The sequence below is a fragment of the Sus scrofa genome, chromosome 11 (genome assembly GCF_054392235.1).
Source record: "Sus scrofa isolate SSC_HxYL_T2T_F1_AM1 chromosome 11, Sscrofa_HxYL_maternal_Yorkshire_Landrace_v2.0, whole genome shotgun sequence".
NCBI classification, from domain to species: Eukaryota; Metazoa; Chordata; class Mammalia; order Artiodactyla; family Suidae; genus Sus; species Sus scrofa.
In genome coordinates, this window is record NC_139393.1 from 76931273 (window position 1) to 76955130 (window position 23858).

General features: G+C 46.3%; 2 protein-coding genes across 8 annotated transcripts in view; one reads left to right on the top strand and one right to left on the bottom strand.

The window, feature by feature from the left end:
- The window catches only part of LOC102165696 (uncharacterized), a 207226-nt gene extending 194845 nt beyond the window's left edge, over positions 1 to 12381 (top strand). The window contains exon 5 of the transcript XR_014819862.1: positions 11989 to 12381. The gene's annotated coding sequence lies outside the window, so the exon portion shown is untranslated. The remainder of the gene's footprint in view (positions 1 to 11988) is intronic.
- The window catches only part of NALCN (sodium leak channel, non-selective), a 317004-nt gene that overhangs the window by 4576 nt on the left and 288570 nt on the right, over positions 1 to 23858 (bottom strand). For 6 of the 7 annotated variants that reach the window (XM_084982252.1, XM_084982251.1, XM_084982253.1 and 3 more), the window contains 14 exons: positions 23132 to 23252; positions 22948 to 23046; positions 17674 to 17767; positions 17050 to 17156; positions 16774 to 16848; positions 15652 to 15771; positions 12100 to 12168; positions 10758 to 10906; positions 9812 to 9905; positions 8113 to 8245; positions 7332 to 7447; positions 5368 to 5525; positions 2343 to 2493; positions 900 to 1049 (listed from right to left, as the gene is read on the bottom strand). In XM_084982252.1, coding sequence (XP_084838378.1) covers positions 900 to 1049; positions 2343 to 2493; positions 5368 to 5525; positions 7332 to 7447; positions 8113 to 8245; positions 9812 to 9905; positions 10758 to 10906; positions 12100 to 12168; positions 15652 to 15771; positions 16774 to 16848; positions 17050 to 17156; positions 17674 to 17767; positions 22948 to 23046; positions 23132 to 23252 — 1636 coding nt within the window. Of the gene's footprint in view, positions 1 to 899; positions 1050 to 2342; positions 2494 to 5367; positions 5526 to 7331; positions 7448 to 8112; positions 8246 to 9811; positions 9906 to 10757; positions 10907 to 12099; positions 12169 to 15651; positions 15772 to 16773; positions 16849 to 17049; positions 17157 to 17673; positions 17768 to 22947; positions 23047 to 23131; positions 23253 to 23858 lie in introns of those variants that run through there. The other variant, XR_014819860.1, reaches the window with a different exon arrangement.

Here is a 23858-nt window from a genome sequence, read left to right on the forward strand (position 1 = left end):
TTTGTAGAAGCCTCTGCATCCCCTCCCACCATGTTCACTGCCCCTGCACAGGTAGGTGCAGGTGATTCCTATGGCTGGGAAGCCACTGACCTGAATCCATCCAAACTGGATTGGGGAACACGAGAGCCCCTTGGAGCGTCCTGCTGGGCCATGGGGCCCCAGGCTTCAGTGTCTGTCCCTGGTCCCTGACTGTGTCACTACACACCAGGATGCTGGACCAGCTCCACCATATTCATAACTGCCCCTCATGGTTAAGGGCAGGCCTCCCACCAGCTGCTTCTCACACACAAGCTCTCCAGGACCTGGTGACTGTTAGGGACATGCAGACTGAGTCTGGACATGAAACTATGCCGGGCCCTGGTATGCAGTCGGTCCTCCAGCTAAGCCTCCCGAATTCCATGTGCACTTCTGGTGCCCAGCTGAAGACTTCTGCCCTGAGTCTGACTAGGAGACTGAGGGCCAACTGCAAACATTCTCGCTCATTTTACTGCAAGTCTCTATGCAGTATAAGGAGGAGAAAACACTTAAGGCACAATTTTAGGCAAACCGTGTTCTCCTAAGTCACGTGATACTGCTGGTCTCAAACCCTTATGGATCTGATGTTAACCCTTAGACAAAAATCAACAGGGATTGCTACGTTCAGAGCACTCCTGTGTTTTTTTTTTTTTTTTTTTTTTTAGTAACCATGCAAATTAGAATCTTTTGAAATGACCTCCACCGATTCAGGGATGCAAAAACAAAGATATAAACTGGATCGACATCTTCCAGTTAAAAAAAAATTTTTTTTCCGACTTAGAAAACGTCCTATTAGAAGCAGTTGTCTCCTGTGTGAAATGGCTGAGTGGCATCAGCCTGTGCTTCGTTAACATCCTTGGGCGGCGGACGCCTCCTGCCCATACCTCAGGCTGCACATTGTTCTCCTGACTGTTGGCGTTCTGGTCCTCGCTGGGCTGCGTGGTCTCGATGCTGGGCGGATTCAGAAACCGGCTCAGCTCCTGCTGTTGGCTCTCTCTCAGGCTGTGGATGATGCTGCAGGACTGCTGCTGTTTCTATGGAGATAGGATCGCTCTCTCAGGAGCAGAAAAGTCAGCCTCACATCCCGCTGCCCCCACCACTCAAACTCTTCCCCTCTTTCCAGAGAACCTGCATCCTGGGGGCCTCTCCGGGGCTTCCAAATAGATTCTTAACTCATTTCCCTGCTTGGTCTCAGACAGCTTTAAGGGGGGCTTGGAGACCTGGGAATTGCCTCCCCAGCCCATGCTCATTTGCATAACAATTGAAATAGTTAAGTGCCATGATACTCCCTTGTGTTTTATTCTAAATAGAATTTTTAAGTCACTCATGTGGCTGTTCTGCTTTTTCCACTTCTTTTCTTACTCCGGTGCTCATGAAGCCAGGGTGGATCATCCCTCTCCTCTAAGCTGTGAGAGGCAGGTGTCTTGGGTGAGGGAGTGAAGCCCAGGTCTTGCCCCTGTACAGAGCAGGCCAACCCAGCAGTGGGGCCAGTCTGTCTTGGGACCCACTGAGGCCAGGGCCATCTGGGGGTGAGTGGCACTGCCCGTGCCCTCTCCGGGCCCATGGAGGGCAGACGTGAGACGTGACCCCGACCTAGCAGGGCTCTGGGGGACCGGCTGCCACAGTGGTTTTGGGGGCTGTTTCCTTTACCAAGGGACCTCTTCTCCAATAGGTATGTTTCACAGTGGATGTTGTTCTGAGAAACAGGATTAAAAATAAATGTTGAGCAGTTAATTTGATTTGAATGCATACGTCAAAAGCATTCACCAAAGTAATGGCCTAATAGAAGTGACCATTATAAACACAGTCTATGCCAACATAGTACATGTTCATTGATTTATGAGTTAGAGACTCTTAAGGCTTTTAGTTCAGGAAGCAGACCATAAACTCTGGGGAGAGGTGGTCTTTAATTAAAGATCAAACAACACTGTCAACAATACGTTGGACTTTTCAGGAGCAATTTAAAAGCATCGATTCAGGTGCCATTCAGTATGTAGAGATTTTTGGCACTGTGAATGCTTGCCTTTCATAAATGGAGATCATAAATATTTTAATATCCATAAACTGCTTTTTAAACATTCGTGCTATGTTAGAAAAATGTAATTCAGTAGTGATTTCTTACACATTCTGCTCAAGAGGGTTCAGCTGAATGCGGCCCACAGTTATGGGTTGAATCATCGAAACTGGAAGTGACCTTGTGGAAGGGATTCAAGGCTAATCACAGAAGGGTCTAAACCAGGTGCTTAGGAATCGCTTTCTTCTTGGCCCCCCTCCCCCTCCTCTTCTGAGAGGAGGAAAGAAAGCCTGGACAGGTGTGGCCCACTCACGGCTCTGATCCGCTTCAAGCACTTTTTCAGCCACATGCGAATGGTCTGCTTGGCCACCTCCTCCTCGATGGTGTACTCCAGCTGCTCCCTCGCAAGCAGCTCCTCCAGCTGCAGACTCTTCCGGATGTCAACTGAGCGGTAGGACAGCATGCTGGGGGCGGGGGGAAACACAGTGAGTGTGCGCCGATGCCCTCACTGGGAGCTAGACTCTCGGACACCCCAGAACCCAGAGAAGACGGCACTCCATCCAACCAACATAATGTTCGGATGTGCCCCTGGCCGGCCGGAGGGCCAGGGCTGCTGATGCCACCGCCCTGTCTCTCCACCGTCATCTGTAAGACGGGAGAGCCGTGTTCCTAGCTTCCCGAGTCATTAAGTTAGCTAATACCTGCATGTCCTTACAACAGCAAGTGCCAGATATGCGTTTGTCAAACAAGATCCCGGCAAGGCCCTGATCGACATGATCCGCTGCTTAAGACTCTGGAACTTCGCGCATGGAAGAAAGACTGCTTTCCTGTGCTTTCTTCACATCCGGCTCCTACCGATGATGGCCAGTATGCTTGGCTGTGGGTCCTGCAGCCCCACCCTCACCGTTTTCCTCAGTAGATCTCGTTTGCCCCCCTAGATCTTCCTAATTTTATTAAAAGTTAAATTTTTTTTTTTTTTTTTTTTTTTTTTTTTTTTTTTGCTATTTTTCTCTTTTCCTCATCCATTTTAGATGGGTGCAAGCCAGGGTGGAATGCGCACGCCCATCCAGCCCTCAGCACAACAGGCATAGACAGTGGCAAAAGAAAGCGACGCGGCTGACGTGCTGCATCGGGGCCCCTGGGCAATAAGGCACCTCGCGTGTCCAGGCTGAGGGGCTCACAGCCGAAGGGGGACACAGCACCCAGAGTACCGCTCAGCCCCTGCCTGCCCCCAGCTGCAAGGTCAGGTCCATCTCCACAGCCCAGATCACAGCACCGAGGCGCCCTGGGACCAGGACCTGCTCTGGTTTGCTAAGGCTCATCCCACCGGAGGGGGAGGAATGCCTTTGTCCTCCTCTCTTCCCTGTCTCATCTAGAATCTCATCATTGTTGGACCACTGTCATCACAGCTGGGGCTGGAGAGATAGGGTGGGCAGAGGCTGCCATCATCAGCTTGGCCTGCATCCATTTCATCAGACGCACCAATGTTCCAGAGAGGCGGACGGCAATTAGTAACGACAGTGATAAGTCTACGCACCTCACTTTCAGCCTAAAAATAGTTGTCACCAGGAGGGAAGACAGTGACATGCTGAGAGAGATGGCATCCTTGGCTATTTGCGTTTTCTGCCTCACCTTTCTCTGCCTTTTATCCTGCTCCTGGAAGAAGTGAACAGAGGAGGCTAAAATCGACAACTTGAGAGAAATTCTCCCCGATCCTTCCTCTGCTCTGGGCTGTTTTTCACATCCAGTCACAGCCGAATTTCTGTGCACCTGGCTGCTCCTGAAGTTTGCGACACAATACCCAGCGTCTAACCTGCCAGGTGTCTGCAACATGATGAAAATGCTGGTCGTAGAGGGTTCTGGACTTTTTCTGCAAAAAGGACACTTGGGCGGTGCAGCTGATGGGACATTTCTTAGAATAAGGTTTCAAATGCTTAAAAATCTACATTCCCAAAGAAACTGATTCTATGGAAATATGGTTCTGAAATTATTTTCTTTGAAAGGGTGATGATATAGTAACCTAAGTGCTGCTTTATTATTGCGTTAAATAATAACGTGGAGCTGAGGTCAAATGACTCACTGAGAACTGGTGAGCGTAATGGATATTGTAAGATATCAGACACGGCAGTAATGTGATCTGAAATGTCTGTGATTTCTACAGGTGACAAGATGTGGGTATTGTTAATACTGCTGTGCTTTATTGCCGACATTCATCACTGCAGAAAATGCTGTATTTTAGCAAATGATTCATGAAAATAAAGATGTAACTGTTTCCTTTTCCAAGACCATGGACCCCTGCATTTTATCCAAGAACTCCCATCTAAGAAGCTGTTAGGGGTTGAACTGTTTTCCTCAGTCCTAACCCCCAGGACCCCCCACCCCCAAAGTGATCTTAGTTGGAAAGAGGTCATTGCAGGTGTAATTAGTTAAAATGAGGTGATGCTGGAGTCGGGTGGACCCTTCATCCAACATGACCGGTGTCCTTATAAAAGACACAGACGCAGACACGCAGGAGCACACACTCACACACACACACACAGAGGCACACACACACACACACACAGAATGCCTTGCAAAAATGAAGGCAGACATCAAAATGATGCTTCCACAAGCCAAGAAACACCAATGATTGCCAGAAACGAGGAGCTGCGAAAAGGCCTGGACCTGATCTCCCCCAACAGCCGCAGAAGGAACCAAGCCTGCCGACACCTCAAATTCATTCCCTGCTTACAGAACTGGAGACAGTTAACTTGCTGTTTAAACCACTCGGCATATGTCAGTTATTTTGCTGCAGTCCTAGCAAATAATGCGGATTCCTCTTGGAGACCAGGAAGGGCCAGGCCTCCATCTGCCCCTTTGTCCTGCCTGGGTCCTCATGAAATGTCTGGGAAAGGGGGTTTGTCAGCCCTTTGGAGACCACCACCCCTGAGCAGGCCAGGCCAATACTGGCCTGACCCAGGAGTGAGGAAGTGGGATGGGAGCTCTAGCAGGTGGCCCAACCCTCCCGGACCAGCTCCTACCTGCCTAATGAAACCCCTCCCCCCCAGCTTCTTTTTCCATGGGAGCCCCTCTGCAGTCAGGGGCGCATCTGGGGACGTGCCGCTGCTTCTCCCCTCCCGCATGAGGCACCCACAGGGACACGATCCTTGCAGGACAGTGAGAAAGGCCACTTGGCCCCTGAGAAGCGGGACTGCGCCTTACAACCTGGGCCGAGGAGGTGGCATTTCTGGGTGTGAACGCACTTGAAAGCTGCATCTATCGGGGCCTTGAAGGATGGCAGCTTCGGCTGGTTTCTGGACTCAGTTTGGCTGCCACCCAGAGCCGCGGGAGCTGCGCACCTCAGCACGTCGTGGAAGGTGACGTCGCCGCCGTTGTGCAGCCGCTCCATCTCGTAGCACATGTGCTTGAACAGGAGCTTGTCTTTGTCCAGGTCCACCTCCAGCCTCCCCCGCAGCAGCCGCAGCAGGAACTTCACGCGGAAGGTCGGGATCACACCCTGGTGACACAGCACCGTCGTTACCGAACCATCCTTTTGCTTGCGGTTCTGTTTTCACAGCAAAAACGCCCGCACGCAGCCTAGTTCCCAAAAGCTAGCCTGTCATCGGGGCAAGGAGGCGGCTGGGCTCCCGGAGGCTGGGTGCGTCTGCGCACCCAGGGAAGCTTTGAGATCTGAGCCCCTGGAGCTCCCCCCGGAGCCCCTTGGTTCTAGGGGGGCATCACCCCCCACAGCAGCCAAGGAGCCAAGGCCAGGGCTAAGGTCCCCTCGCCTCCAGGACAGGCTCCTGATCTCCCAGCCTCCTTCCTGTCGTCTGTTTCATTGATTCCGACCCTGGTCACGTGGTTCTCTGACACAGGTGCCCAGTGGGTCAGGGACGCATTTAGCAGAAGAAATGGGACCCATACTTAGAAAGACCACTCCTTTCCGGGTCTTCATAATTAGAACAAAAATGTCCAGGAGACCTGAGCTCCCAGCTCTGAGCCCTTCTGGTCACAGCAGATCCAAATTCTGGGGACCTAACGTGTCACCCCCTTCTGAGCAACAAAACCTAGCAGCCAGCCTGGCTCCGACTCTGAATGAGGCGCTGGGCCAGAGGCGGGGAGTTGGTCACCTGGATTCTGGTCAGTTACAAAGGTCTACACATGTGACGGGCTGCGCCTGCACGTGGCCAGGAGAGCAGGTCCCTGTGGATCTGGGTGACACAGACACCCGTAGAAGCAGGTCACTGTCTCAGAGGAAAACCCGGAGACCGATGCCTGGGTGAAGGGGAGGTGGCACAGAGAGAGCAGGGGGTGTGCAGAAAGCTGCAGACCCCCGCCCACGTCCAGGACCCTCTCCTCTGCCTCTGGCTCCTTGGTCTCTCTGTCCACAGTCGACTCTTCTGGAAACTATCTTCACATCTTCCCGCAGGTCTGCCCAAGCCTCAGCTTTGCTGTCTGTCAGCTAAGTCGCATATCACCTCCTCAGCCGGGCCTTCACGACCACCCTGCTAAGGCTCTGCCCCCCAAATCCAACCACTTGCTACTGTGTGTCCCCCATTTCATAGTGTTAACTTCTTGAAATTATAAAATCATTATTGTTTCACTTTTTGTTTGTCTCTCCGTATTAGGACATAGGCTCGGAGAGCACAGGGACCTTGCCATCTTGTCCACGGTCATACCCTCACCCCGGGAGCCCAGAATTGTGCCTGAGGGTTTGCTAGGATGGCGAAGGAGCGGGGAGGAAGGGGAAGAAGAAGAGGGGGAGGGGGAGAGGAGGGGTGGGGAGAGGAGGAGGAGGAGGTAGAGGTGGGAGCTGCTGCTGTTTTAGCTAATTCTGGGAAGTCGGGGGTAAGATTTATGATGCAAATATTCGAAGAGTTAAGTCCAAAATAATTCAAAAGAATAACATTCAGAAACCACTTCAGGAACGCCTTTGCACCTCTAATGAGAATTGCTGTGCGAGGCTGAGGTGACTGTGAGTCAGTCTTGACACTGTCACTTTGGTAAGTGGAACGTCACCTCCTCTCCTGCCCTGAACCCAGGCTGGAATCTTCAGCGCTCCCTTGGTTCCCTCTCCTTGCCGACCTTCTGACCGTCTAAAGGAGAGGATGTCTGTGGTGGGAAAGAACACGTCGGGGGAGCTACTCTGGCCTCGCCTCTCCCGGCATGTTCTTCTCAATTGTCAGTGACGGCTTTCTGCAGCTCAGCAACGGCCGTTCCATTCAGCGCAAGTCAACCGTCAACAGCAAAACCACTGAACTGTTTGAGCCACGGCGGCAAGTCACTTTGGGTCGGGGCTTGACGCCACAAGCCGCTCTCTTACCTCTCTTTTATCATCCACCATGTTCCATATGATTTGAAAGTGGCGAAGGTCGTTGTAACTCAAGAGCTGGTCCTCCTCGGTGGAATAAAACAAAGAGAAATTCTCCACAATTATGGCTAAAAAGGGAAATGAAAAGAAAAATGGAGATGTTAGACACTCATGCTAATTTGTCATTTTTCAGAAGTAAAACATCTATTATAAATAATGGATTTTATCACTTACATTATAAGCCAGATTTTTAAAGTGCTTTTAGCATGGTTTCCAAGTTGGCATGTTTCACCCTTGGACTAAGTTATTTATTCAGCTCCTGCCTTTCCCAAACACGCGGGTCAAAGGCGTAAACGCACATTCTGTGTCTATACATGCTCATGCCAGCTGGCTTTAGCTCTTAGTTGAGAGTTCCAGGGCAGTTTTTAAAGGTCAAATTGAGTTCTGGGTGGCCCTACAGCTGGGTGGACAGCGTATATCTTTTGAAAACACAGATGTGATATTTCAAGGCTATGAAGGTAGCCTTCCCCGATATCTGTTCAACTTAACCCTTGAGAAGAGCTTTTGAAATTAATGATCATCATAAAGTGGACAGCTCTGGGAATTGCAATCAACTGTCATTTACGTGCCTTCCAAGGTCTTTTCAGCTTCTGGACTGAGAGGCAACAGTTTATAATTAATGCCATAAAACACCCACCCCAAGCAATCCAGGATAATTACTGGGAAATTGCACATAATTATCTAGGAACCTAAGTTTAAAGAGACTGAAAAATAGTCCACGAACCTCACTTACCTACAAGCAGATTTAGCATGATGTATGCAATGATGACATAAAACGAGCAGAAATACATAAGTGCCCCAGCATAATTTCCACAGTCTGTTGCCCAGTATGTAAATTCATCTGGAGTACAAAAGGGGGGCTGGACCTGTGGGGCCGTGGAGGGAAAAGGGGGGCGGGGAGGGGGAGAGAAGAATACAAATTTCTGTTTACTGACTGTGGTTATGAACACATTCCTAACAACATAAAACATCATTAACTTCAGAGTGATCTCAAAGCCCCATACACTGGGTGGGTCATCTGTGGCAAAAATCACAAAGAATGTTTCATTTAGGCTGTGCTTTTGGTCTCGCAGAATCCCAAGTTCATTGCCATTTTAGAAGCACAACAGAAATGAACCTGTATCCTCCAAGAGACTTTCTTTCTGCCCCTCCACTAGCCCCAAATTGTAGGTAGTCACTGTGATGCAGCTGCAGATAAAAAGGTGTTAAAAACACCTCTGACTTAAGTAATGGGTTAAGGTTTAGGAAGATTTGCTGTACACAGCAAATGCACATTCAGATTGTGTAAGGAAAAGCCAGTCATCCTTGTTCTCAGAGCATCGTTACAGGATGTCATTAAATGGCACAGATTCAAGTTCTCAAAAGCCTCTCCATTCTTCACTGGCCCAGTAAATACCTCCTGGTTTATTTCAGCCAGAGAGACTCGTTCTTTCTTCTGTGTTTCCTTGGCTTTTCTTTTTTTAAAATCTAGAATTTATTTAATTCTGCCTTGTATTAATTTTGATTTGGTAAATCCTGTCCCTAATCATTCATGAATAAAGTTCCCGAGCGCCTCCTATGTGCCAGGTTTATGCCCAGCGTTGGGGACAGACTGGTAAGTGAGACAGATCTCCCATGTTGCTGACAGTCTAGAGCTGCGCAGTCCAACACGGTAGCCGCTAACTACGCGTGGCTATCCAAATTCAAATTTACATCACTTAGCATTCAGTACAAATAACTGCAATTTAAAATGCAGCTCCTCAGTTGCACAGTTCAGGTGCTCAATAACCACACATGGGGTCTGGGGGGGTGGGGGCACTGAGTTGCCATCCTGCATTTCTTTTGACAGCTGATCTGGAGGGTGAGAGAGAGATAAACTAATCAAGCCAGTAACTCACTACAGTTGCGCCACAGAGAAGACATGCAGAATACAGGGAGAATACAGAGCTGCAGTCTTAGTGTTAGGCAGAATTCCTCAAGGAACTGAGCTTCAAACTGAGACCTGCAGGATGAGGAGGAATTAGCCCACAGAAGTGAGGACACCAGAGGAAGAGTCCTGCTCAGAGCCCCTGAGGATGCTGTGGGATCCCTGAAGACCTAGCACCTAGCAGGTGGGCCAATACAAACCAGGGGCTCGGCGAATATCTGAATATCCGTGAAATATATCAAAGTGGAGCTCCCCTGTTTGTACTTGACTGCCAAAACATCAAAGAGGGGCGGGAAAGGAAATGCTCACACAATGCAAGGTCTTTGAATGGAACGACAACAGCTCGAGTGGGGCCCATTGGCTCCTTTTCCTGTGTCCAAATATTGTAACAGGAAGGAAGCCAAGTTCAGGGACTCAAGGGCAGTCTTGATGCCACATGGGCGCTGCTGCCAATACTGCGTCACCAAAGAGCGTCACCTGCTCCTAAGTCAGGGCATCGCATCATAAGCGACAAAGCGACGCTTACCATACAGTCATGCATGATCTTGTTCCAGTCTTCTCCTGTGACGATTCGGAACAGTACCGTAATAGCTTTGCCAGCTGAGGAAAAGTTCGCATGCCTAATTTCAGGCCAAAAAGTAAAAAAATAAAAAACCAGAATGTGAGTAGTACGGTTTGTTGTGAAGTAGGAAGGGTTGTCACCACCAAAACAGGTGGGTTTTGGAGCAAACTTGGTTGCCAGGTTACCATTTCCAAAGGTTACACCCTCTTTATTTGTTTGTTATTCATACCTACCTACAAGTATAGCTGTCTCCATAGTCCAGCCCTAGCATGGTGACAACAATTTATTGTCATTTATCTTGAATGACTGAGAAAACAAGCTTTGACAATTAAAAGTGATTTGTCACATAAATTATGCTATAAGAGGTGGAACCACCATGTATCAAATACGTGATCTCTGCAAAAAGACACATGTGTATTTAATTTTTTTGTGTAAGGATTTTCTTTGAAAACTCTGAGATGCTTCCACAAAATCGAAGACAATCTTTGGAAAATGCTTTTCATATAATAATAACCATTTGAGGGTCCTAACTTCCCATATTTCCTTTAAAAAAGGAAAAATAAAACCATCTCAAAATTGTTCAATTAAAAAAATAATATATCATTTCTGGCGGTTTGTGGACAGAAAAATTGCTAGCATTCACCAGGATATTAGAAATGGTTATTCCTGGGTGGTGGTGGAATTAAGGATTCTTTTGTTTTCTTTTATTGCTGAATTTCCTAATGTTTCTAAAGAAAGCATGCAAACTGTTTTCAGTGAGAAAAGTGTCATTTAAAATTTGGCCATCTTATTCTGTTTTAATTTCCAAATGATTGCTCCCTCCCCAATCTTTGTACAAAAAAAAAAATCTTTGATTTCATTACTTAGTAAGTTTGCTCAACATTTGAATAGAAGATAAATATACACCAACCTGTTAATGTTCTCGCCATATTTCACAGTACCAAATAAAACAACTCCAGCAAAAGCATAACACAGCAGCAAAAGGAACATTCCCACTATGATAAAGAAGCTTTTATACATGCTGACGACCACTGTCAGGAGAAGCATCTTTAGTGTTACCTGTTTGGAGATGAAGGAGTAGGGTGGGGTGGGGAAAGAGAGAGAAAGAGGGAGAAGGGGAAAGAGAGAGAGAACATGAGAATATTCTATTCACTAAGCTGCAGTGAACCTGGGAAGAAAGTAGCAGTTAAGCAGTTTGGCACCAAAGTGATTCTCAAGAATAGCATTGAAAATTGCTTCTTATTTGGCATTAAATTTGAATATTATTAAAAACCATTAGAGAAGTTCTACTCGTATTCCAAACTTCATCCTTTTTTGACAAATTAAAGTTGCACCCCAACATTTTTACTGCTCTGTTTTCTCTCCTCTTGCTCCCTCATTCTCTATGATAAGGGCTTAAGGGCTGTGTACATTTGGGGCCAAGAGCCAGCAGACCTAGGATTCCTCCATAAACAGCCATTCACAAAAATAAATCTAAACAATGGTAAAATACCAAATAACCATCAAATATTAACTGTAATGATTATGTGGATAGATGGACGACACATGAAATACAGTTAGGAACAAAAAAAGGCAAGAGTGCTTTAAAAATGAAAAATAGAGGAGTTTCCAATGTGGTGCAGCAGAAATAAGTCCAACTAAGAATCCATGAGGATGTGGGTCTGATCTCTGGCCTCGCTCAGTGGGTCCAGGATCCGGCGTTGCTGTGAGCTGTGGTGTATGTCACAGTCATGGCTTGGATCTGGTGTGGCTGTGGCCGTGGCCAGCAGCCGTAACTCCGATTTGACCCCTAGCCTGGGAGCTTCCATGTGCCGGCTGAGTGTGGCCCTAGAAAGCAAAAAAAGAAAAGAAGAACATATGTGGAATGCATTGAACATTAAAGAAAAGAAATCTAGAATCAGGATTATGATTGACTAAACATTCTTCTTTGCCGTAAAATCACTTAACTTTACTCAAAAAGCAATAAAAATAGACACATTAAGACCACTGGCTTTTGCTTTTGTGCCTGTTATGTTATCTTTAGTCGATGATGGAGTTCACTTCCGAGTAAGGATTAAATAAAAACGCAACTGTCAGGAAACATAGCACCAGGTAACTAAGGTACCAGGTCCCCATTCATTTCATTGTTTGCTCACGTCTAGGAATCTGTGAACTCCAGCCCTGAGGACCCAGAAGGGCCGCTGAGGTCAGTTGGTCATCGCTCCTTTCTTCAGCGCACCTGACCTCTGACAGCATCTTCGAGACGCACTTACATGCTTCCCGCAGATGGAGAAGAACCGGAAGACGATCACGCAGGCGCCCATCATGTAGGTATACGCGTTCTGAAATGTAACCAAAGCAGAGCCTCTGATAATGTGCACGAAAGAGCGTGTTACGGTTCCATTTCTCACTTGAAGGCTGCTGTGAAGTCTACTGAATAATGAGGTTAATAAAATGTGAAAATTCCTATAAGAAATTAGGAATCTTAAAAAGGGACTGAAAAGGTCACGGCCAAAACTCATGAATAAATATTAGCTGTAAAAATCAAATCTTAAATGAAACTCCCGTCTCTGTTGTGCTCAGCTGATTTCTTGTATTTTAAAACTTATTCTACAAAAAATAGTGACCAGCTCCTTCAAGGAGCAGAACCACCCTGGGATAACAGAGCAACATGGAGAAGCGGAGCGAGACGGGAGAGAAAATCCCACCGTCCTGGCTTTCCCCCCGCCACCCCCCGGGCGGGGCGCTGGTGTTGGAAGAGACGGCAGGGGCCCGGCCTCAGCCTCCTCCTCCCGGAAGGTCTCCAGAGACCTCTGGGTCCCAGCCGGCCACCTGCACGTTAGTCTGGGCCGATTTCAGTCCTCCCTCGCGGAAGTACATCCAGCTCTTCCTTCCAGCGGGCGGGTGCGCTGAATAGGACTAAGGAAGCTTCGCCTGAGACGCAAAGATCCCACCGGCTATGACCGCAGTCACAACTGCGGCATTAAGCGGATGCCAAGGCGTGATTATTCCCCAGGAGCCCTGCTGAGTCAAATGACAGCAGTCACAGATGGGCCCCCGGGAAGGGAAGAGCCTCGGTGAGGGACAACGAAACAAGTGTGTCTGCACAGAAGCGTCACGGGATGGGGACAAAGGCTGTGTCTTCTGTCACCTTAGCCCACCGTAAAAGAGAGCGGGGACCAACATCCTGCCAGAACCAGAGCTTCTCGGAACAGAGCAAAGCAGCCGGGCGGAGGTGTTTGGGGGGTACGAGATGTCCCCTCTGGGGATGCCCAGAATTAGGAAGCTTACTCTACTCTTTCCTGCCTGGATCAAGTAGCTCTTGGCTACAATGCGTCTGAAGAAAGACACAAACGTGGGCTTTGCTGCTCCTTCTTTCTCTGGTCGCTCAAAACCTATTGTAGCTGCCTTCCCTTACATCCTAAGAGTGAAGACACACCCCAGCTTCCGGGGTGGTACCCCAGTCCTCGACCTGGACCACAAGGTCTTGCGAGGTCCGACACCTTCTCACCCCCTGCACCATGTTCCCCTGGCTCCTTCAACTCCAGTCCTACTATCTACACCCTGAACCCCCCCATCACAGGGAGAGCTGTCTGGAATGTTCTCCCCTCACCCTCAGGTGGCAACCTGCCATCACTCTGTCAGAGAGCACTCTGATGAAGCCATGCTACAGGGTCCTAGGTCATCACAGGGACCCGTCTCTCCGGCTCTCTCTCCGTAGCTGCAGTTCTCATTGACTCGGGGGCCTTTGATGAGGCCGACCGACCGAGCTTTCCAGGCTGTGAGCTTCATGAGAGCATTTCGCTTTGCATCCCTCTCAGTTCCCGGTGTAGTGACTTACAGTTCCTAAGGGCTATGAATCATTCGCCCTTGAGAAAATGAACCGGGGTGACTCCGAACCCACCTGGCTCAGCTTGGCCCCTGAGGCTGAAGGCAACCACTGTTTGAAGGTCAGCAGCTTCATCCTCAAGCAAGGCCTCTGAGGTGTGTAAATGGGTTCATGTGTGTTCGGGACTTTTTCTGACATGACAACACTGGAGAGGGCGGGGACATGGACAGAAGAGCAAGGGGAAACTGATGGTGTGATTTTGGCTGGAGTCAGGGAAGACTAACAGAAGAAAGCATTTATAGTCACGTGTTATGGGTGTGTATAATCTTTACAATTAGAAAAACTGGGAGTTCCCATCGAAACGCAGCGGAAACGAATGGAAACGAATCCGACTAGGAACCATGAGGTTGCGGGTTCGATCCCTGGCCTCGGTCAGTGGGTTAAGGATCCAGCGTTGCTGTGTGCTGTGGTGTAGGTTGCAGACACTGCTCAGATTGGGTGTTGCTGTGGCTGTGGTGTATGTAGGTCGGCGACTGCAGCTCCGATTGGACTCCTAACCTGGGAACCTTCACATGCTGTGGGTGTGGCCCTAAAAAAGACAAAAAGACAAAAAATAAAAAAGAGAAAGAAAAACTTCACATACTTGACCTTCCTAATATACGTGTGGAATAGGTAGATTATGAAATTACATTCCCAGTTACAAACAGGGAACAAAACATCACCGAAGACAAATAACTTGAGGCTGGAGAACGGGGCAGCCTAGATTAGGGCCCAGATGTCCTGGACCTGTGGGAACCACGTGTGGTCAGCGAGCGCTTGAAATGTGGCCAAAGTTAAGACAAGCTGTCAATGTGAAATACACACTCCACCAAACATGCAGCACCGAAGAAAGGACATAACCTCACTCCATAATTTTTACACTGCTGACATGCTGAAATGATATTCTGGAAATGTTAGGTTAAATTTATTATTAATTATAATAATATTAAATACTATAGTATTACATTTATTATTAACCCCTTTCTTTTTTATGTTTCATTTTATTTTATTTTTTTTCTTTTTAGGGCCGCACCTATGGCCTATGGAGGGTCCCAGGCTAGGGGTTAAATTGGAGCTGCAGCCGCCAGCCTACACCACAGCCACAGCAACGCCCGATCCTAGCCACGTCTGTGACCTATGCCGCAGGTCACAGCAACATGGGATCCTTAACCCACTGAGCAAGGCCAGGATCAAACCTGCATCCTCACAGAGACAACGTTGGGTCCTTAAACTGCTGAGCTACAATGGGAACTCTTCTAATATTTTTAAATCCCAGAAAATTTTAAATTACATCTAGGACACATTTTACTTCTGCTGGACGACACGGCTTAAGGTCGCCGTCAAGTACACCCAGAGCTGTGGACTCCGAGCTTAATGGAGGGTGGGGAGGCTGAACGCATTTTAGGCAAAACAGTGAGCACTCAGGTGTAAAGATGGGGAATGACGGCTTTGGAGAAACAGCAGCTGAGTGTCTGGGAGAAAATAAGGCAGCAAAACATGAGAGAATCACACTGTGAAACCCTGATTACAGTGCAGAGGCATGAACGCTTTACTTCTGCTCTGAGCCGTGGGTTTGGGTCTTCTGATGCTGGCTCTCGTGTGAGTGTAGACGGATCTCTTCATCTCTCGGTTTCCATTTCTCTCTCTTGTTTTCATCCTTTGAGAAAATGAGAGTTAAGCCAGAGGATCTTTAAGGTCCTTCTTTTTCTGGCTTGCAGGCTCAGGGACTTTGAGGGGTCAGCTTTTGTCTCTATGAAGAGCGTGAGTGTGTGCAGACTTACATGTGTGTGCGTGTGCACGTGCGTGTGCATGTCCAGGGGCTTGTCGTGATCCAGGCTGAATTTTAGGGAGGTTAACCTGACCTTTGAGAGCAGGCAGACCTGGAGTGAAATGAGGCCGGAATAGGGTTATCTGAACTGAAATCACCAACTAAAACGAACTTTAATGATGCGCTTACCAGGAGGGCAAAGTGAAGCACCACCCAGACAACACCGAGAGACGTCACCAGCAGATCGTACCGATTCCTTCTGCTTTGCCAGAAGCCAGCAGGCGACATCGCTATGATCTTCATTGTGACCTGGGGAGAAACAATGAAGATGGTGAATAAGGACCAGGTATTCAGCACACATTTAAATGTATCACCTTGAGGCACATTATTATTTTAAAGGATGCAGAAACGAAAGAGAAGAATTTATTGCCTCTGTGTGTGTGTGTGTGTGTGTGTGTGTGTGTGTGTGTGAAATCTATATTCTTCACACTCTTTTCTCCTTGTTTGGTCAGTAGTTCTGATAGCAGGATGTTTTTCTACCTCAAGTAAAAGACCCCAGATTTTAGGAAACATCAACTGGTACAGGGTGACATAAGAATCTAGCATTTCAAAGAAGATTGCACGGCAAAGCGATGTGATGTGGACCGTATATGAAAATAATTAATCTTGCCTGGCTCCAATTCCTTTTGCCGCCACGTTGCAATCTGCGTCTCTGAGTTTACAGTGGTTTGTGCAGTTTGCTGTAAATATCTGAACTCACATAACTAGACAGGCCAACATTCAGATACAACAATCGACAGCGGTTAGCAATTCCTGCGGTTAGAAAAATGTCAATATAAAGTGCAGTCGTTGTTCAAGCAAAGCAGAGTAGCCTGCACAGGAAATATCCTTAGAGCATGCCCTTCCTCTTCCCAAAGGGGACTTCAAAAGCAATGGAAGAGCTGAAAGGAAGTGCCATCGAAGGAGGACACTGCTTTGTTTTAAAATGTGCACTGGGAGTTCCCCTTGTGGCTCAGTGGTAACAAACCCAACTAGTATCCATGAGGCCCTGGGGTTTGATCTCTGGCCTCTCTCAGTGGGTTAAGGATCCAGCACGATTGTGAGCTGTGGTGTAGGTTGCAGACACAGCTTGGATCTAACGTTGCTGTGGCTGTGGTGTAGGCTGGCAGGTGTCGCTCTGATTCGACCCCTAGCCTGGGAACTTCCATATGCCATGGGTGTAGCCCTAAAAAGGAAAAAATAAAAGTAAAAAAAAAAAAACAAATAAAATGTGTGCTGCAGCCCCCAGAGTCAGCTGACTCCTTACTGTACCTCCAGAACAAAGATGAAGGTGAAAACGACCGACATGGTTGCCAAGGGAACAGTCACTGGGTCCTCGACGTCCCACTGGAACAGAAACAGCACACACATCTGCGCCCGCGTCCAGCCACACAGAACGACTCTCCCCTCTTCCTTCCATCTGAACATGATTGTCACGTTTGATTTTTTATAAATGTAGACTGCGAGTGAACACGGCTGTTTGCGACATTCTTGCCCCACCAATGAATAAAGAATTCCTTCCCGGAGTTTTAGGGTGAAATAAAGTACCTTGACAGACAGCAGCACTGACTGGGCCAGGACGAGTAATGCAATTGTCCTCTTAAAAAAGGGATGCTGGGTTATGTCATACATCTTAGCTCTAAAACCGTCATTATCTAGAAAAGAAAGGTTTAGGCAGGGGCGTTTTAGACATAGGTCACATTGGCGTTCTTGCCTTTCATTTTTTTTAATGCTCATCTTAACACCCATTACTTTTTTTTTTTTTTCCCTCCCACAGTTCAATTTATCGTGAAGTGTTTTTCAGGAATGTAGGGGTCTGAATATTTCAAACGACGATGCATGACGCCGTCTGTATTGGAAGGAGAAGCGCATCATTCAATTTCTGTCAGTTTAATGCATTTTGCTCATATGTTTAAAAGGCAAGCACACATATATTTTATTTAAAAATTCATTTTTTCATTAAGGCTTATCCTGAGAGCGCTGAAGCACGGCCTTTGGCTGGTTGATTTTAATAGCCTATGGAGAGATCTGTAGTTTGGAGCCTGTTTCTATATTAACTTATGCGCAACCGCCCAGTGGCCTCACGATTATTATTTTAATTGAAATCTTAGACTCCTGGGGAATCATGACCACCAGTGCCCAACATGAATAAAATCAGAGCATCTTTGATACCCGGGCGAGGTGGCAGATGAAGAGGCTGTGCTATCTTCAGTCGGCTCTTCAAATCCTCCCATCTTCTCTGATCCACAGTCAGCAGAGCCGTCCCCTTAATACGCAAAGGAAAGCAGAGAAAGGCCTTTTGTCATGTGCTCTGCATCAAGGACACAGCAAATGGGGTGCGGGTATAAACAGGATTCATTTGGGTTTAAAACAAAGCCATTCTTCTAATACCGTGGTGGTTTGACACACACGGTCTTGAGAGGAGTCCCAGAAAGGATAGCCATGGCTTTCGGAGAAGGTGCAGCAGCCTTCAGTGGGCGTCTCTGAACATGTATAACGTTCGAGTTTGGGAAAATCTAAAGGTTTTCTACATGATTCGGTTTTTGAAAAGGGGTGCTCACACCAACAGTGGGTCGTTTCCTTGCCTTTCATAGTAGAAAACGCTGCAACAAAATGATGGCTCATCAATGTTGCTACTTCTGGTTAAGGCTGTTGTGCCTTTTAAGAAATCATTCTGACACGTGCAAGGGAAAAACTATTTTCAAGTGGTATGAGGCCACGGAATTTGAATCTTTAAGAAATCAGTGCTGTGACCAATGAGATCATATATTCTGTATAATAGAGATGAAATGAGATCAGGTGTTCTGAGACTTCTACCTTACAGCATCCTTAAGAATGAATTTCAGATGAATGAAAGACCTAGCAATGAAAAGCAAATTTTGGGAGTTCCCATTATGGCTCAGTGGTTAATAAACCCAACTAGCTTCCATGAGGATGCGGGTTTGATCCCTGGCCTCCATCAGTGGGTTAAGGATCCAGCGTTGCTGTGAGCTGTGGTGTAGGTCCCAGACACGGCTTAGATCCTGCATTGCTGTGGCTGCACTGTAGGCTGGTGGCTACAGCTCTGATTGGACCCCTAGTCTGGGAACCTCCACATGCCGCAGGTGCAGCCCTAAAAAGACAGACAGAAAAAAAAGTACATTTTAAACCGTTTTAAACCACGGAGAGTTTATTTTTGACCCTGGAGTACTTGCAGAGTTCCTGATATTAACCACAAAGAGATCAGATATACTGTATTATATAATAGAGTATTTCATTAAAACCATGAATGTATTACATTTCATTACATTATATTATAGAGGCAGAAATATAATTTAAGAAACTGGGGGGAAAACCCACCACACACTGCCCCACTCCGAGTCTGCCTTTTCTGCCGTAGAACTAACCACCCTACTTCAGAGGCACACCCGCCTCCCTGCATCTTCAGACTTTTGCTGCTTGTGTATCGATGTATACGAATGTGTTTGTTTTGAAATTTAAAGATGTATATGATGGTATCCAATACGTGTAATTTACAGTTTGTTTTTCTCTTTATTGAACATTATGTTTTCCATACAACCAGATACTAGATCTGATTATTTTAACCTCTCACACCGTACCCCAGTCTACAAATCCATCAGAAGTTATCATTTTAGGTTTACAGACCGTAAAGCAACGCTGCAAGAGACACACGTGCACCGTCTCGCGGTAAATCTCTCGCTCCGGGATAAATCTCCAGACGGGGCCTCGGCCTTTAACCATCTCCACATTGATCAGAGGTCGCCGAGGTGCTGTCCAGAGAGCAGCAGCCAGGAGTGTGGGTTTCGGTCTACAGGGGTTCCCACTCCTGCCAAGACTTGACTTCATCAGACATTTTAATTTGGCCATTTGATGGGTGGGAAATGTATCTGATTTAGTCTCAATATTAATGAGATGGAACATTTTTACTGTGTAAAAATGGTGATTCCCATGTGTTCCTATGTGAATTGCCTGTTCATATTCTTTGCTCATTTTTGTATTTGGATATTTACTTTTTGATCTTTTCTGGAAAGTTTCAATATCTTCTAGATACTAATCTTTTTTTTTTTTTTTTTTGGTCTTTTGTCTTTTTTGTTGTTGTTATTGTTGCTATTTCTTGGGCCGCTCCCACGGCATTTGGAGGTTCCCAGGCTAGGGGTCGAATCGGAGCTGTAGCCACCGGCCTACGCCAGAGCCACAGCAACGCGGGATCCGAGCCGCGTCTGCAACCTACACCACAGCTCACGGCAACGCCGGATCGTTAACCCACTGAGCAAGGGCAGGGACCGAACCCGCAACCTCATGGTTCCTCGTCGGATTCGTTAACCACTGCGCCACGACGGGAACTCCTAGATACTAATCTTGTGTCCGTTACTTGAGTTGTAAATATTTTCTCTTCATCTTAGGTTTTTTTTTTTTTTTCAATTTTTTGCCGAGCTTGTCTTTTGTCATTCGGAAACTTTTCATTTTAATGTAAAATGATTTGTAATTCTTCTTCTTTGTGGATTTCACTTTGTGGTTAACGTCAAGAACTCTAGGAGTTCCTGTCATGGCGCAGCAGAAACGAATCTGGCTAGGAGCCATGAGTGAGGTTGCGGGTTCGATCCCTGGCCTTGCTCGGCGGGTCCAGACGGCTCAGATCTGGCCTTGCTGTGGCTGTGGTGTAGGCTGGCGGCTAGAGCTCCAATTAGACCCCTCACCTGGGAATCTCCACATGCTGCGGATGTGACTCTAAAAAGACAAAAATACAAAAAATAAAAGTAAATGAGAGAGAACTTCACAAGTACTCAAAAATAAACTCGTCATGGCTTAAAACTCGCTTTTCATAGCTGGGTCTTTCATTCATCTGGGATTCATTCTTGAGGATGCTGTGAGGTAGAAATCTCAGTTTAGTGTTTAGATCTGGACAATCAGTTACCCCATTATCACTGTGGATGGTCTCACCCTCTCTGCTGACTTGCTGTGGTCCTTTTGTTTCATATGTACATGGGTCCCTGCCCGGACTCTCTGTTCTCTTCTGTAAATCTGACTTGCTACTCCTGTAGCAAGGCCAACACTATTTCACTTACCACAGCTTGTTTTTCCACATTTTTGTTCATTGTCATTCCTGTAAGAAGCTTATCAAAATATTTTAATCAAACAGCTTTTTCATTCTTGAGCTTATCTGTAGCTTACTTTGTTTCCTTTATTTAGTTTATGTCTATTCTTTGTTCCTTTCTTGCTCCCATTTTCTTTTATAATACTTTGTTGCTCTGGTTATAGTACATTAATTTGGATTTTTGACACAAATAATGAGTATCTGATTTTTCTTTAACATGTGCACTTAAAAGTTACTAATATCCATCTAAGTACTGACTTATCTATCCCTTGTGAGTTTTTAACTTGATTTTTATAAAGGATTTGTCTAAGTGTTTTGTGACTTTCTATTCTGATTTCTTCTGTCACTCAAAAATTAATTAGAATTTTGTCTTAATATTTCCAAATTATGAGAATTTTTTGCTCTCTTTTAAAATTTTGGCAGAGAACCTTTCCCAATTCTTTGGTGATCATTGTTTTAGGACTTTGTAGAGGATATGTACTTGAAAACATACATAGTCTCAGATTGTCAGAGTCAATGGTCTCTATATGCCCATTAGATCAAATGTTTTTATTGTGTCAAATCTAATTTTTTCTTTTTTTTCTGTCTGATTTATGAGGCAGAGTTTGTTAAATAATTTTGTTAATTTCTGCTTTGTAAATTTTGAGGTTCAGGAATTCTATATTTTGTGATCATTAGTTTTCTTTGTCATTATTTAATTATACTGCTTATTCCTAATAATGACCTTTGTTTAAAATTATTTTTTCTACATTAATAATGCTAAACCACTTTTCCCACTAACTGCAAACAAGTACTTATTCTCTGAATGTCGCGACATGAACATCGTTCCTTTATCAAATACACGTAGACGTTTTGGATAGTTGAACTCTAAAAGGACCCAAAGGAATGATAAATGTGGCAGTATCATCTGAGCACTAATATAAGAAAACCTCTGAAAGTTTGTTATCTTGTTGTTGTTGTGGAAAGTTTATTATTGCGAAATAAGTTTATTAATCAAACATGTCATCTTTCTTTTTTTTTTGGACTGTGTCCAAGACATGTGGAAGTTCCTGGGCCAGGGATCAAACCCATGCCATAGCAGTGACCTGAGCCACAGCAGTGACAACGCCAGATCCTTAACCTACTAGGCCACCAGGAAACTATGAATGGGTTCAAGAGAAACAGGGGGGCTGGGCGATATGACCTCTATCTTTCTCTCTTTCTCTAAATTCCGCGTTTCTGTGGGTTGGAGTAGTGTTGGGGCACCAAGGGGGGATTTTCAAGTTACACCCTTTGAAAGGCTGATGGAAAGGACACCCTCATTAGGCACATATCAAAGGTGGCAACTGTCTGAGTAGCTGGTACCACACAGGGGGAGCCTGGGGGAACATGAATGACACTCCTGTGCACAGCTACACAAACCAAAGGGCCCTGATGGGAATGCAGACGAATCCGTGCCCACGATGAATGACATGGGGCACGTGGGGTGATGCAGGCAGATCTAGCTTTAATTGGGCACAGAGCCATGGACAACGTTCTTATACCCTTGAATGGCAGGGATGGGCACTGCTTCTGAATCCTGGCCCCATTTTCTCGACCTATAAGCCCCAGACAATGATTTATTTCACTTCCAGAGTCTGTTCTTCCACTGTGCACTGCAGAGTTGTAAGAACTGAGAGGGGCACATGGAAGCAACCTCAGTGTATGATTCCAGAAAACCGACCCTGACCCAACAGAGGGCCTATCACCGCGTCCAGGACAACAGAGAACGCGCCTCCCCAGCTTTCTTCTTGACAGGAAGCGACAACTGCCGGTTTCCATTTGTCAGCTCTTGTACGGATCACCAGAGCTGTTAGGAGCTCAGCACGCTTCCCGTGTTCATGAAGTATGCAAAGTTTTTATGTGAAATTGGAAAAATCTTCTCTTTATCCTGTGAACGAGGATTTTCAGGTTTCGCCTGCAATTCCCTCACTACCCCATCACAATTCGGAGTTCACCTACTGAGTTGCAAAGAAGCATCCAATTTACATTTCGTGAAAGTAATATTCCCTGCAATCAGGGCTTTGGTTTCAGCTACTGTATTTTAATAACTTGCCGCACATCATTTCAATTTGAACAATAGGAGATGCGCTTTTCCGCTGCCGGCAAATTAATGACACCGTTACCAAAAAGAGGAAATTTAGCAGGAGAATTGGGCTCTTAAATAACACGTCTGAAAGGCAGCAATGAGGTAGCTTGTAAAATAGTCAGAGATTATTTACACCGATCACATTACAGTTTAATGCGACTTCATGCCGCGTGTGGAAAAAGGAGCTCAAAGTGAGAGCCTAAGAAAGAATAAACCCTGTGGAATTCAAACCAAGAATTCTTACCTTGTTTTCATTGAAATTAGCAATAACTACTCCAACAAAAAGGGTCAGTCCGATCATGCAACCCAGGAATACAAAAACATGAATATAGATTCCATGCATCTGTATAAATGAAAAACACGGTTATTCATCAAAGCCAATGAGAGCAGCTGTTGTAGTGTTCAAAGGATTCTGAGGGTGTGCTTACCGGGCCCACGCGATGAATAATAACATCCCTCACTTCCACCCAGCCTTTCAAGGAGAGAACTTCAAACAAGGCCAGCATAGCATTCCCCACATTGTCAAAATTAAAGTTCCGAGGATTCGCCCTGCGAGGCAGAAAGAGGAAAGTCCAGTGAAGTCCCATTGAGAATCGCCCTAAGGCAGTATCTACAACTCTTTCCAAACTTGGGTGCAAAGGATATTTGGCACTTGGAAGGTAGGCTAGATGGCGTTTGTTTGCAAAATCATAACAGTGCATCAAGGAGTTAGAGGTTGTTCTGTGGTTAATTACTAGGGACTGCTGGGCGGTTCTCAACGGGAAGCGAGGCTGCTTAACTATCGACTTCTAGCTCCAGAGGTTCTGCAGTGTTTCTGGCTGGTCCTGATTACACTGAGGACTTGCTGATTAGAAACTGTATGAGGAGATGCTTATGAAGGGCCTTTGGAGTTTGGATGTGAATTCTGAAAGAATTTTCTATTAGAAGACCTTTCCAAAGGCATGAATTTCAAACCCTGGTGTTAGTATAGAAAATGAAAAGAGTAGAATTTGGCCACCGGATTTCATTCTGTATCATCAGGTGAGCATCCTGCCTTGACATAGTGATGCTTCAGGGGCTTCTGAGGTGGCCCCAAGCTATGTGGCTCTAGACCACTCCCTCGCAGGTGGATTTTTCTCTTACTAACTCAGTAGACACGTCTCACAGACTCCAGTG